This window comes from Schistocerca piceifrons, chromosome 5, assembly GCF_021461385.2.
Source record: "Schistocerca piceifrons isolate TAMUIC-IGC-003096 chromosome 5, iqSchPice1.1, whole genome shotgun sequence".
NCBI lineage: Eukaryota > Metazoa > Arthropoda > Insecta > Orthoptera > Acrididae > Schistocerca > Schistocerca piceifrons.
Genome location: NC_060142.1, coordinates 487,711,338 through 487,727,270, shown reverse-complemented (window position 1 = coordinate 487,727,270; position 15,933 = coordinate 487,711,338). Strand labels below are relative to the sequence as shown.

The following is a 15,933-nucleotide window of genomic DNA, read 5'->3' as shown; positions in this document are numbered from 1 at the left end:
ACAAGTGAGTGGAACAAGCAAGTGAGGTAGCTTATGAAAACTGAGCTAGAACCTACACTTATCATCTACTGATGAAGCAGCAGTCATTGTGTACAGGATGTTTGAACAACTCACAGTCACACAGTGATTGTCACAACACAACATCATAACTCTTTCCACAATACAGTCCCCACCCACACCCTGTGTTGATATTCTCGCCCCCTAACCACTCCGGCATCCCCGCAGATGGTATGCAGCACATGAATCGGTTGACTGTGAAAATTAACAAACTCATCAATCACCTATCTGGCACACATGCACCAATCCAATCCCATGCTGTGCCTGACACCACACAGCAAGTTCCACAACCAGTATGCACCTTCCTGGCATGACATCCACACCCCCTACCCTAGTCTGCAGCCATCAGCATGTCTACCTGTTCAGTCATGTCATTCACCCTACATGTAGTAATGACTGGGGCAACCCAGGCTTAAGAGGCTTGTGCTGCTATCACAACTGCTTTGGTGACAATGCCAAACTCTCACAACTGCCAGTAGCATGCCCAGTTGTTCAACAGTGTCACAGTACCTGTTCGTGTGCAATCGTGTAGCCCACTCCTTTGGCATTGGCACAGACCTATCCATCTACCCCCACCAGTTATTGACCACAGATGGCCACCATACACCCTGTCCCATACTCCTCAGTGCAACAAACGGCTCACCAGTCACCACTTATTGTTCCCACAACTGTCCTGTTGACCTCGACCATGGCAGAGGTTTCAGATTTCAACCTGGTTCCCACTGCTCCCTACCATGTGACCCAGCACCACCACTCATTTCACCATTACACAGTTATCCTATTCTGGTCCCATTGCCTACCTCTTCAGTAAATTACCACTCTTCACCCACCCTTTCAGCAACTCCCATGAGATATTCCACAGTATGCTGCACTACATTGCAATGACCACGGGTCCCCCCACAGTTTTAAGCTACCTCCACCAAGTCCTATCTGTCAAACACCAGGCAGTGCAGGCTGACACTTGGATGTTATGCCCCTGCCTTGTACCATGTTCCCAAAAAGGATGGGACTTGGCACCCATGCAATGACTTCCACACCCTCAACAAAAGAATTGTTCCTGACTGTTACCTGGTCCTGCTACTGAGCAGCTAGAGTGACAACCTGTCAGGTACTACCACATTCAGCAAATTAGACTGTTCAAAAGCTTTTAGCAAATTTCAGTCACCCCAGAAGTCATTGAAAAGATGGCTGTTAGACCTGATAGGGTTTCCTCAATAATGTTCTGCATGGTGCTTCACATTGCTTTGTGCACTTGGATGTCCTCATTTACTCATGCAACTTAGTGAAACACTGTTGCCACTTCCTGGAGGTTTTCTCCTGCCTCCAAACAGTAGAAATGATAATAAACCCCACAAAGAGCATTTTTGCTATCCCAGTGATTGACTTCTTGGGGCACAGAATGTCATCCACCAGCTGCCTTCCGCTAAGCAAGATGATTCGCATATCACTGAATTCCCATGTCCCAAAACATTTAAGAAACTCTGCAGATTCTTCAGGATAGTGAATTTTTACCAATGCCACCTAAAGAATGTGGCTAGCATCCTGGCACTGCTCACTACTGCCCTTCAGGGTGACTGCACCAAAGCCAATAAACTTGTCCCCTGGACAGCCCAAATGACAGAGAGCTTTGAACTCACAAAACAAAGTCTTTAAAGCATTGCCCCATTACCAGTCCCCATGCATCTGGCCTGCCCATGGTCACCGTGGACACCAGCTAATCTGCCATGAATGCTGTCCTACAGCAACACATAGAAGGTGCTTGGCAGCTGTTGACATTTTTCTCCTCAAAGCTATCTGAGCGAAAACAGTGGTAGACTGCGAACTTCTTGCCATACACAAGGCAATAAAGTATTTCCATCCTTCCACTGAAGGGCACCACTTTACAGTGTTCATGGACCACCATCTCTGTGTCACATATTTCTATTGAAAAAACAGCGGCCAAATTACCCCTCAGCATATCTGCCAACAAGAATACATTGCACAATTCACAGCTGACATACGACATATGGCAGGTGTTTACAACATTTTCGTTGACTGTCTTAGTCGCTCCTGTCCCATTACAGCCCCCTCCCCCCTTTAAATCATCCTGGCAGTCGCCCAGGCAGCTGAACCCAAATTAAAAAGAGTGCACAGTGGCCCAAACACTGGATCCAGCCTTCAACCATATACTATCCCAGGTATGGTGTCATACATTATGTGCAATTTCTGCATGAGTTCTGTCCATTCAGATGGTCCCAATGAATGTGTGCACCCCTAACTACCTCCCCCTCCCACTTCTTATGGCCAACTTTTCAGCACCTCCACAGTTCATCTCAACACAGTGTTTGGGACCCATGACTCTTGTGCAAGAATGCTTCATGCCGCCCAGCGTACAATGGGACTGCACCATCTGGGCAAAGTCTTGTCTCCTTCTCAGCATGTCAAAATAGGCCACCGCATCTGCACTCCAACTGCCTCTTCTTCTCCCTCTGACTGACCACCATTTCTTCCATGTCCATATTGATCTCCTACCCATCCCATCACAATAGTCGTCGGTAGGTTCACCTTGAAGCAGGACTCTGTCCCACTGCCCAACATCATGGTGGACATGGTGACTACAGCTTTCATGGACATTTGGGTCTCATGTTTAGGGTACACCCACCACATAATGCAGACTGCAGGCTACAGTTCACATCAGGCTTACTTGAAACATTAGCAACAACATGTGGCACACTCATTAATTTCATAGCCAATTACCATGCTGTTGCAAACAGCAAGGTGGAGAGTCTCCACAGAACACTGAAATCTGCCCCCACATGCCATAACACAACCTGATATACCTCCCTACCACTAGTTCTCCTTGGTTTGTATATGGCCTCCAAAGTGCACTTGGGTGTCTCTGCCACTGAAATAATCTACGGGCAACCACTCATCGTCCCAAGAGACTTCATTGAGCACCTGCCAATGCTGACCCCCAGCTAAGCTCCAGTCTTTGTTCAACAACTCCAAAACTGCAGAGTCTGCCTTTGTCCCATACACCAGCAGTGCCATGGCGAGCACAAATCCTCTGTATGCAAACACCACAGCACATGCACCTCTTTATGCTCCCTGTAACTGAGTGATGGGTCACCAAACCTGTGACACCAGCCCATGCACACGCAATGATGTGTGATCCACACTTTTGCTGGGAGGTTACAGCAGCCTGTGGCACTGGCACACAATAGCACACAGTATACCACCTGTGCAGGATGCACGGTGTGTCACCCACTTTTTACAACCTACCCGGGCACTAGCAGGCTCCCACGTGCTCCACAGTACACCCAACCCCGCCAGCTAGCTGTGACACTTCAACACCCTCATTTCTGACTGGCAGTGCTGCGTGGGACTACCCCCACACCCAGTGCCAGATGATTTTCCAGAGGGTGCCACATACAACAGCATCTGCATCCACCATCATCCAACTCAGAGTGCTGATCAATGCTGGCTGCAGTCATCGTGTCCATAAGCTGACCATCACCTCTCACAAGGGGGAACTATGTGGCGATGTGCACGTCCATTTTTGCATGCACCACCCATCCGCTGACAGTTGTACTGCCACCAAGCAGACAACATGTCAACCGGTGCACACAACATTGCAGACCATGCTTAGCACAAGCATTAGTATATCTTGAGCTCATATCTTTGTCAAGTATAGGGTTTCCCCCAAAACCCCACATGGCAGCAGGAATTCTTCTTGACAGCACTTCCTGTGGAGATGTCTAGCAATGCACATGACAGGACACACTCCCCAGAGTTTTGTTGGTGTCTGTAAAAATAAGATCATTTGTGTGATATCAGACATTTAACAGACTGTCTAGTGATCCATTCAGGTTCAAGCCAGAAGACAACGAGTGGATAAGTCAGACTGGTAATGCGTAGCAACATAGCAGTGGACAGCATTTGTCTATGGAAAGGGCTCTAGGTGATTCCACACATAAGAGAAAAATGCTCACAAGGTACTAAATATTACATGCACAGAGCATCCAATTATCAGAGACCACTGACCTGCACTGATGGTGCAAATTGCATTCTATACCTTCTATCTGTTGGCAAAGAGGTGACACGATAACACTCGTGTGCACCCACTGTACTAATTAGGCCCCCTCTATTAACGTATTGGACAATGATGATAGCAGAAATTAATGGACTACAAACAGTTAACAACTGAGTGATTTGATTGACATTATCCACTGAATAATATTATTCTATCAAAAATTTTTAGTAACTTGTGTGTTACATTCAATGAACTACGTTGATTCTGAAAATGTAACAACTATAGACACTACACAAAATCATTGTCCAGCACATTTAGTTCAGAGCATTATTAATATTTTTCATTTTAGCATGAGACTTAACTGTTCCATGCCACTGTTAATTTCAGAACTAATGGGATTTTTACATTATTTATCACTCCCTATACAGCACCAAACATTTGCTTATTCAAAATTAGGCTTGGATTATTATTATCACTGTGGAGGTGACACTTAGTAGTGAGCTGTTACATGTGATGTATGTCCTCGGCTATTCTATCCTGTCCACTCTTATGTAAGATTTACTTAGAGCATATTAGTTGGTAGAACATACAACCATACCCATATTGATTGTTGAAACTTTGTAAGTAGGTTTCCTTGGGATAATTTACATCTGTCTTCAACTGTCTTACAGTTAATGTATTTTGGTATCTCCATGATGCTTTCCCATAGGTCAACCCAACCTTATTGATTACTCAAGTGAGGGAAAGTGTTTAATTTGACTTACCTGCATCATCAAAGGACCGAGTTGCACCATCTGGGCTGAGAAGACCTGCTTTGGCCATGTGATGACTCATATAAGGATAAAGCACAAGATTTGCAGACCCAATAAGAGCTGCTTTGCATCTTCCTTCACTTATTGCTTTGTATGCCAACTCTAAAACCTGTAGTCCTCCTGCCCAGGCAGTAATGACAACATAGGTAGGACCTGAAAAGTATTGTAATGAGAAATCTGCAGTCCATCATATGAACATCAGCGTATAGCCAAATTTTGCATATGTAAACAGTCTGGATACAAATAACGTAACAGTTTCTATGTTTCTGGCAATGATTTTTTGATCTTGATTCTCTTTTTATAGCAATAACATTAATTTAAACTGTGCTGTCTGCTAAATCAGAGTGAGGTAAGATTAAAATAATCACACAAAAGAGCACTTGGACCTATCTTAACACAATTTCCTAGGAGAGAATTTCACTAAAGAACAGCAACAAATTATGTCAAATGAGACTCATGTTCTATTTTTACTGCAATCGTAACAGTATTTAGAAATTCCCATTATGTAACTATGAGAGACTAAACAATTTAAATGCCTTCTTCTGTAGATTTTAGATGCATTTTATTTCCACTTAATGACATATATCAATGCTAGCTACACATGTGATTAATTATTGCATACTCAATTACTGAATGAGATTTTGTTTCTCTGCTATCTATATGAAAGAGTGTGTTCCAAAGCACTGGATGTACTACTGAATATTTTAACAGAGAGAAGTAATTAGTACAATGTGCTATATATACCCTTACTTGATGCAAATACCAGCTTAAGAACTATATATGTACTTAAAATAGTTACTGATGAGCATCTTTAATGGACTGGAATTTCAATATTTCTTTTTTATTTTGACAGAAAACAATGCACTCTCTAGCTCTGATGAAGCATAGGAAATACACATCATTTCTGCAGCAAACAAAATGGAAATTATTTTTAGCAAGGCTTTTTCATGACATTGTTAGTCAAAGTAAAATATTGTGAAACTGAAGATAATCAGTTTTCAAAAAAATCTAGCAAAAGTACTGTTAGACTGACTATGACCTCCATATGTTAAATCATGACAGTACTTAACCAACATTTAAAGAAACTGTAAAATCAGGCATTCAATTTATCCAATCAATATCTTACCTTTGGTATCTAAATAATAAGCAACTCTTGCAGCAATCATTGAACGGTTGTGTCCCATTACACCAAAGCCATCACCAGTGGCCTCATAATCAAATACATTGTCTGCATCACTCATTCCTGTTGCCACATATACAGCAGTATTTGTCCCTCTAATTTCAGCTGGATTCATACCTGAAAATTCATTCCCAGTTTTGAATGTATGTGCCCATATATCTATATTAAATTTAGTGCAAGTTTCTAAAAACAACCCAGTCTTCATACACATATACCATATACTTACAGTCAATTAATTGCAAATTGTGAATGACTAAAGACAAAAATGTCTTACATACAATATGTTCATAGTATGAAGCATCTTTGAAGAGCTTTAACAAGTCAACACTAAACAAAAAAGTCAGAATAATTAAAACACACTGTTGTTATACATTAAGCTATCACTTGTTATTATTACCACCATTTTTATTAAGCATATAAGAATTATAATGTTCTTTGATCTTTCAAGGTGTCTTAGCAAAATTAAGAATCTCCAGATTTACAAGTTATCACATTATCACCAAATGACCAATCATTCATTATGAAGCCACATTCCATCACAACAAATATTATTAGTAGGTAATAAGAGCAACTGTAACTCTGTTACCCAAATATTCAAATATATTTTTAAATGCTTAAAGAGGTACAACTCATTTATTTGTAAATATATGTATGCTCTAAGTTACCCTTTTTGTTTCTACCGGAAATCTATTACAGTTATTAACAATAGTTACCCCTTTTTGAGATTTATACAAAAGGAGGAAGTGTCTGTGAAAATTTTTCACATGCTATGATTATGCATCATGATCATAAATAGCTTTACAGAATGGCAGAACAAATTGTGAGTACAACAACATCAACATTACTGAAATATCATCACAATGCTCATTTGTTAACAATGGGTTAACTTTTCAGTATGATTTGTTACTCATGTTTCATTATAAGCAGTGACAAAAGGAATGTTCAATCTCCACCACTGTGAATTAATTTATTCACCAAAATACACATTTCAGAAGGCTAACTTCCACCATCAAGTGCCTATTCATAAAAAAGAAAACAGGAAAATAACAATCTGACACTAAGTAAAAATTAGTTAGAGTGTAAAATAAGTCACTTTTGGGATGAGGAAACACAGCAAGTACAGGACCACCAATTTACACCTACAATTAAACAATAATAACAGTATTAATAATGTGGCACAGGTATCTGAAGTTGAACAGAAGGAATATAAGATTTCTCATTTATGTTTTGATAAAAAGTTTTGGGATGCTACGTTTAATTATAGTGACATAGATACTGATCACAAACCAGAATGTAAAAGTAATGAGAATTTTGATGTACTGTATACTAATGAATTCTTCTCTTGGCAGAAAACAGTGTTGTTGATGTATGTAAAACAGGTGATGACTGTATTAGATCTGAATTAGGAGGTATTCTTCATGTATATGTGAATGAGAGCTGTGAAGTAACTGTCCTTACATTAAGATTAAAATTGGTCAGTGGGATGCAAACTGTTTGATTGATACATGTAGCCCAATTTGTGACATATCTGAACAATTTATAGATGAGCCCCAGTATAGTAAGAATTTTGTAGAAATGCCCATTGTAGGTGTAAAAATAAGAGGAGCTATGGGTAAGCAAAGCAAGTAATTCAATTGTCAAATACTATTAATGTTTAGTATAGAGGACAACACCTATGAACATGGATGCATAATGACACTTAGTCTAGAAGAAAATATACACTATGTCTGTAGATTTCTGAAACTATGTAATTGTGTATCATTTGACATCCAGTGACTGAGCTTAAATCTAATTGTAGAATCATAAAACTACATAAATGTGTTTTAATTTTCTCAATATTATGAAAAGGAAAGATGCTACTCCCCATATAGTGGAGATGCAAGGCTACCTGTGAAACCAGCCATGTGGTCAACAAGCTGGGCTGCAACCACTGTCCTGCATTCTATGTCGGCTTGACAACCAACAAGCTGTCTGTCCACATGAATGGCCATCAACAAACTGGATATCCATTTCAAAGGCTGCTTCACAGCCTGTGCCATTTGGATCCTTCCCACCAACACCAGCTTTTCTGAATTTTGCAGGTGGGAACTTTCCCTGCAATACATCCTACATTCCTGTAACCGTCCGGGCCTCAACCTTCATTAGTTGCTGTCCTCACTCATCCAGCCCCTTCCCTGCTCTCATTCCAGCACTACACAGCCATCATTCCACCACCATGCCCAATCTTTTTTTCATTTATTTCATTTTATATTATTATTTTTTATTTATTTCTCTCCTTTTAAACTACTCCCCCCCCCCCCCACTCCCCCCTGCTCACCACCTTTCCACTGCCCACCACCCAACCTGCAGCATTTCACTGTCCGCCATCCCCACCACACTATCCCTCCCCCTCCCCACCCCAGCCTCCTCATTTCCCCCACTCAGTTGCCACTCCCATCATGCACTGGTACTGCTTCTCACAGTATGGTTTCAGTTGCCTGAGACTGCAGTCGTGTGTGTGAGTTGCATTGGCATGAGTGTGTGCATGCTTATGTGTGTCTATTGTTGACAAAGGCCATTAGCCAAAAGCTTTAAGTGTGAAAATCTTTTTGTTGTGCCTATCTGCAACTCAACATCTCTGCTATATGGTGAGTAGCAACTTTCCTTCTCATAATATTGTCACAGTCCATCCTGGATTTTCCATTGTTCATTTTGATTGTCTGGAATTTAGTATGTAAAATGATGTGAATTTTAAAGTTCTATCTTATCTACTGACTGAGTTAAAAATCTATGATACACTATAAAATTATGTTCTGTAATAGATTTGTGCTTTAGAATTTGATACGTATATGCCATGAGACTAAATGAGTAGATCTTTTTACAGTTTTGAAATGAAACAATATTCATATTTTGTACTGTAAAAATTAGGAATGGCATCATAACACATCTGTGTGTAGTACCTTATTAGTTCCTTTTTTATTGCATTTAACTCTGTTTATTGATGTTTCATATCTCAACTGACATAAATCCCATATAATTGAATTTGAAAAATGACTAAGGAGAGCATATTTTGTGTGATGTGAAGAAGGTATTGAACAGTGTATTTAGTACACAAACAAATGTTTCAGAATTTGATATGAATGCTAGACAGTAAGTTGCCTATCCGTTGGAGCATATTATGAGAACTCTAAGGAGGAAACTGAAAGATGTGGGCGGATCCATTCCCGAGACTGCAATATGGCTGTACCCTGCTGGACCAGTCGAAAGGGATCATGGGTGCTGGGTAATGTACTCGAGCATCTGTCAACTACATCTGTGTTGTGTCTGATATTTGTGAATTGTTAGCCAAGACTGCTAAAGACAGTGTTATTCAGCACAGACACTTTTTTTTTTTTTTTTTTTTTTTTTTTTTTTTTTTTTTTTTTTTTCAAATAAGGGAATTGACTTTCCAATATCTTCTGTAACCGTAAATCAGTATGTATTTTTTTTCTTATCAATTGTAAATGAATCTTCTAGCCTTTTATGTATGTAGGTTAGTTTGTATGGACAACTGGCAAATAGTGTGGAAGACATCTACTAGTATGGACAATATAGCAAGATGTATACATGTCTGCATTCATATATTGATTTTGGTTCTCAAGTTACTGGATTGTATCATCCTTCAAAGATAACTTTTGTATATCTTACACCTCTCGAAGTTTTCAAAACTTGTCCAGAGACAGAGAATTTTAATGGTGATGTGTGAGAGAGCAAGAGTACAATTGCATCTCATCAATATTAATTTGTGTAAGACTAAGTATGTAACATTTTGTAAGTTAATTAAATTTTCATAATGAAATATAGTTGACTTTTACTGTTTCTTTTTTTTAATGGGTTTAAAAAGTTCAATTTCTTTGGGGTCAGGTTAAATTACAACCACCCTGATCTAAACACCCTAGCTTTAAGAATAAAAATTAATTTATCTACATAATAAATTTCTAACAAGGACTATTTTTATGGTTAAAATATCTTTGTTTGCAAAATATTATGATTAAAATTGTTTACCTGCATCTATGACTGCTTCAAACGCTCTTTCTAACACTTGGCAACAAAGAGGGTCCATTGATTCTGTCTGTTTCCTATGGATCCCAAAGTGTACTGTATCAAATGCATCAGGAGCTGGTATTTTTCCTGTAGCTGGAGGCACAATGGATTTCTCTGGAAGAAAATGGTTAACAAATATTACAAAACATAATACAGCAAAGAAGTTAGGCTAAGTTCAATATTTTTCCTCTGGAAACTCTCAGTAAATTAGCAACCCAAAATAATTTAATTGAATGAAGAATATAACAGTAAGATGTAGCAACATTAAGTAGCTATCATCAATCATTAGTCACTGTCATACAGGGTCGTTATAATTAAATACAGTTACTCACAGAGATCGAGTGTGGGTTGTAATTATTGTAAGGCAGTGAAACTTGGCAGATATTCTAATGTGTTAACGTGGAACTGATTTATGCTGGAAAAAAATTAGTTCAAATTTTAGCTAGCACATGGAAATTGGTGCTGTTAATACAACAAAACCATACAGAAATGTTTCCATATGTAATGGATAATGAATGGGCCATGGGCAGAAAGGTCAAAGAAGTGAGAAAAGTGTAATTTTAATTTTATTATTAACAGTCGCTTATGCAGTTTTTCAATATGAGCTCTGGAGACGTCAATGAGATGCTATGCAGCACCAGATATGCACCTGGTGGCCAAAATTGGAACTAATCAGTTCTGCATTAATGCATTAGCATATCCACCAAGTTTTTCAGCTATACAATATTATAGCCTGCACTGGACCTTGTGAGTAGCTGCACATTAATTATAGCCCTCTGGTATTTTTAAAAAACATAGTGGGAAATCTGGAACTACATCTGAACTTCATTCCATTTCTCTTAGTGGGGCTTCCCAGTATGAGTGCCAGTTGCTGTTTGTTCAGATATGCCAGCAAACATATGTGTGCCAGCCACAATATCACAGTTTCCATTAAACACACTCATTAGTTTTTGCTGTACACAAAGAAGATGCAGTGCTTACAGAGCAACAAAACTATGAATCTGTATTTAATTCTGGATCATGAATAGAAAGGAAATATGGCACCATCATTAGTTATTCACTTCATGCAGTACATATCCAGCTACAATGAAATCTTGTTTCAGCTATTACACTTCTATGACATAAATCTTACAGTTATTGTCTAGAGTAGGCTATGTATTACCTGGCACCTTCCAGCGGCAGTCATCACTCCTTACAAGATTAGTCTTGGAGAAAAGGTGATCAGCCAGCTCATCTACATTGGCGCTGTATGGAAACACACCTGACACTCCAGAAATCACAACTTCTTCAAGGGTTTCATTTACCATTGTGCTGCAACAAGATATAGAATTAATAACCCCAGTCACAATAAATCATCTATTTATTTCATTCCAGAGTTGCTATTTTTTCATATTACATTTTCACTAGGCTAGGTTTATTGCAAAACTTCACCAACAGAAGACATACATTGATAGGCCATCAGGAAATAGTCAGCTGCATAATGGAGGGAATGAAGCGGATAAAGAAGGCTTGGCTACTGGTCGACTACAGGTTCAAGTGGGTATAGGCTACAGCAGCTATGCAGATGAAGAGACTGGGACAGGGTAGACTAGCATCAAAGGTTGCACCAAACCAGTCTTTACGTATTACTGAAAAAGATCATGAAGATTAAATGACATGGCCCAACTAGAGAAAGAAGCAAAGATACCTCCTTCCTACATTAGATGCCATTTACATAACATCCACTGCTCTTCTCATAAGGGTTAAAAAGGTGACATGTAATTCTGTCAAACAAGCACATATACAAAGAGTCCAAAAACTAAATGAGTTGACAAAAATACATAAATGCAGCACTACTCAGTAGATAAGGTCTCCAGGTTGACATTGCTGAATGCCATTTATAACAGGGCCACCTCCAAACATTCTACACATTGAAAAAATGGGATCACATAGCAAGTTCCATTCCCCAATTTCCTTGGTTTTTTTTTTTTTTCAGTACTTCATCATCATCCTGCCATGTTGCCTTTTTCTTCCTTTTATCCATGTTTTTCCAGTTTTTATAATTTTATACTACTTTGGTAGCTTTTTCCTCTGAGGATTTTAGTTCTAGAAGAGTGTCTGTTTGCTGCTTTTGATTTTGTTTCCTTCCAGTTATTTATTTATTTTTTTTATTTCTTTGACAGAAGCAACTGTCAACTTCTTTTTTCATAAGTAAAGAAATAGTTTATGTGTTATCCTGTCCACTTTCATTTGGTAGAGGTAGCTAAAAAAGTGTGAGCTTCATTTTGTCATTAATTCTGATATTTTATGTGTATTCTGGAGGAGCTCTTCCTTGTGTTTCTTTCAAGAAAATTTTTCATCTATCCTCAGTTCTAACAGTGTAAAATGGTCGACTTCACTGACTGTTTGTCAACTTGGGACAGTAAAATTTTGCTTTTACAAGAGTACCACATCATAAATTGTATATTTGACATTTTGCTGCAGTTAACCATTAATCCATTCTCTGAAAGCCATATGTCGACATTACCAACAACTCTATTAGCTAAACCCTTTACATTACATTTCACATCTTTCACAAATTTACTGCAAAAGAGACAAAGGTTTCGACTTGTGATCGAACCATTGACTTCTGAAGTTAGAGCCTGGCAACTAACCACTGACCACTGCACCAAGGAGCACAATGTGTAAGGTCATTAAAGTATGTAGATATCAAATTGAGACAGCATTGATCAAAATAAGTGATGAATGAAGTCACACTCAGCTGTCTGGGTCAAACAAGGAAGAGGATTTATCTTGTGTAATGTGGAATTACTACAATTCAAGTGACAGCAAAGATCAATTAAAATTTTGAAAAATCTGCTTCCACAATAATACTACTACACAAGAGTCACAAAACTGACATCTCTGTTATACCTAAATATCATACCACCAGTGACAATCATTGGAGTACAAAATAAAGGCCATTAGTAACCATAAAAAATGATGAGTCATTTTTCACAGTACTCCATGCAACATGTGTGTTCTTGTGAAAATTATGTATGAAAGTTCCCACAAAAAAACTGTTGGTTATCTGGCTTAACACATTAGCTGCTACAACCAAAATCATCAACTCTGGTGCAGAAACTATGTAAAATAGTTCACATACCATGGTTTGATTCGTTACCTCATTTGTAGACTATCTGCAACATCAAAATGTGAAATGGAATCTTGCAGAACTTTAAAGGAATGAAAAGTAAGTGGGCCTGACTTTCATATATGGTAGGACTGATGGCATGGTTTTTACTGACAAAACTACTCTGAAGACAGCCTGAAAGTCTTGCATTTACAGGGATTCAACAATGTATCTGACATTAGAGGAGCTTCGCAAATGGCAGGGGGACAAGAAGAAGGGCCTGTTTAAGATCCAAGCAACAAAAGCCGCTACTTGGGGTGCCAAGCAGAAGGGGGCACCCAAGTGCAAGATTTGTTGCATAACGTGCACATCACAATTGGTAGTGAAAACTGAAATGCATGAAAGTGTTCAAAAAAATGGAATGAATACTAATTACCTAACTTTAGTTGTAATTATTTTAAGCAAAGTCTGTGATAATATGGTCAGATTAAATACAGATATTCACAGTCACCTGAAAAACAGAAAGATTGTAATGGGTGGTGTTAATCATTTGGTGGGATCAGTAGTGCTGTGTGGGCTAGGATTATGCATAGACTTCATACAGCTGGCCCGACCACAGCATTCAAGCTCCTTACCACTATGTACCAAAGTACTGTAATGTTTTATAGAAGATTAATGGAATAAAAAGTCAGAGAACTCAAGTTGCCTCATCATCAGCTTCACAGGTCCAGCTTTTATTCTAATCTTCTCAACATTCCAAGTATTGCATGCTACAGTACACAATAAAGATGGATAATAATTCTTCCTTATAATTAACATTTTGGTAATCATATATCGGCACTAGAGACTCACCTCGATCACACCTTCATTCTATTCAAAACACAATTTGAATAATACTTCTCCATGAAGTTAATAAAACACAATAAATGAGGAATGAACATATAGAGCATGGAGTGCACATCAAACCTACACCATAGTCACATATAGTCTTTGACCCACATAGTAATGTGTTTAAAAATACATATCATTACAGACAAAATCATTTTCCCACTCAATGCCAATGTTATCAGTTCATAAATGTTATATTACAATCAGAGGGAGGGGGAGGGGGCAAATGAGAAGTCACTTGTGTGGAAAAATGTTCTTGACCTGGCCCTGGCAGGAAGACCTCCCTGAATCACACCAAAAATTCAGACTATGGTTTTGGAGGCATGAACTTTGACAGGAGAGAGATTGCATGAGTGCCTGTACTAACTCAGAATAGTGAATGGAAAATTTTACTTTACGTGATGGAGCAGCAGTACATTTTCTGCTTATGTGAGTTGACTTCTATGTGCCAATATCATCCATGATGGAAAAGTCGAGCCTCCAAGATCACATGATTCCAATCCCCTAGATTTTCTGCCTGAGGTCATCTTAAAAGTGAAGTATATACCTTTCTGATAACATGCTTGAAGAACTGGTGAAGTGAACTGTACAATCACATCAGGATTCACAAGATGACCCAGAGATGTTTGAAAAAATTTGCAACTCACTGGATGTAGGAGTCCAGCATATAAACATGAGAGTGACATGTGAAACATCTCCTATAACAGGTATCAGCTTACAGTAAATCGTGACGTGTGATGTGCTGCAGCCGTATTGTAACCTACAAGGTAGGCTGGAGGCTTGATCAAAAAGTTCACATTTCAGTATGTACTAATAGGCATATATTTCATACTGAAGTCAATGGCAGCTCATAACCACACATTGAATAATTATTGTAGTAATTGCTCATTTCAAAAACCCTGATTGCTGAAATGATTTTGCTTCTATTATTGAATACTTTTATCTATGTCAGTTTTCACTATTAATTATGAATAACTCTTGCATTATGTATATGAAGTTTTTAGGCATTTTCCAGTTCCCAGTAGTTTATTCCCAATGTAAAAAGAAAATTCTGTTTCACCTGTCTCTGACAGCAATGACATGTACACCATATGCATTTGCGTGTTTTCGTACTATGCTTTACACATAAATTCTTTTTGTGCAAGTTGTCAAGTACAAGATAACTTGCAGTGGGCACTTAACATATTAATGTAAGAAGCTGAGGATGATTTGCATTGCTTTAAAAAGAAATGCATTGTTATTCTATGTATTGTCTTATAGTTAGTGCACATTGCTAAGTAATAATACTACAGGGTGATGTGCATTTTATCCATACGTTGATTTGTACAGGATGAATTGCCTAAAACTTGAATCCTTTTCATTTTGTGAACAGTTCCAGGTATCAAAACAAAGTTTTTTTTGAAAAATGACAGTATGCATAGGAAGCAGATAATTTTGTTCTATGGATAATATGTTTAATGACTGTATCAACTACGACATTGAAGCAAGAGTTCTTTTTTAATGAAATGATGTACTTTTTTAAAAAGTGGTACTCAAAACCTCTTGAAAACATGGACACTGTATGATATGCATTTACTGTACGAAAACAGAGACTACACAAAAACAAAGTGCATGGCTATAGACAGATTCTGACTGAAAAGTGTTTAGCAGTCAAAAGAGCAATGTGTGAAGCCTTCAATGACTACCAGAGCAGAGTATTATCAGAAGATGTCTTATAAACAAAAACTTAAAGAAATTTTAATCTTATGTAAAGCTGTTAGTGTCACCAAAGTTAGTGACCAACCAGTTATGGTTGAGTGATGAACTGAAATTCAGTGTAGCAAAACAAAAG

General features: G+C 38.4%; 1 protein-coding gene across 1 annotated transcript in view; it reads right to left on the bottom strand.

The window, feature by feature from the left end:
• Nucleotides 1–15,933, bottom strand: part of LOC124798507 (fatty acid synthase-like) — a 379,784-nt gene that overhangs the window by 336,996 nt on the left and 26,855 nt on the right. The window contains exons 2-5 of the mRNA XM_047261946.1: nucleotides 11,286–11,434; nucleotides 10,085–10,237; nucleotides 6,008–6,178; nucleotides 4,834–5,034 (exon numbers count right to left, since the gene is read on the bottom strand). Of these exons, the coding sequence (XP_047117902.1) occupies nucleotides 4,834–5,034; nucleotides 6,008–6,178; nucleotides 10,085–10,237; nucleotides 11,286–11,430 (670 nt within the window). The 5' untranslated portion in view covers nucleotides 11,431–11,434. The remainder of the gene's footprint in view (nucleotides 1–4,833; nucleotides 5,035–6,007; nucleotides 6,179–10,084; nucleotides 10,238–11,285; nucleotides 11,435–15,933) is intronic.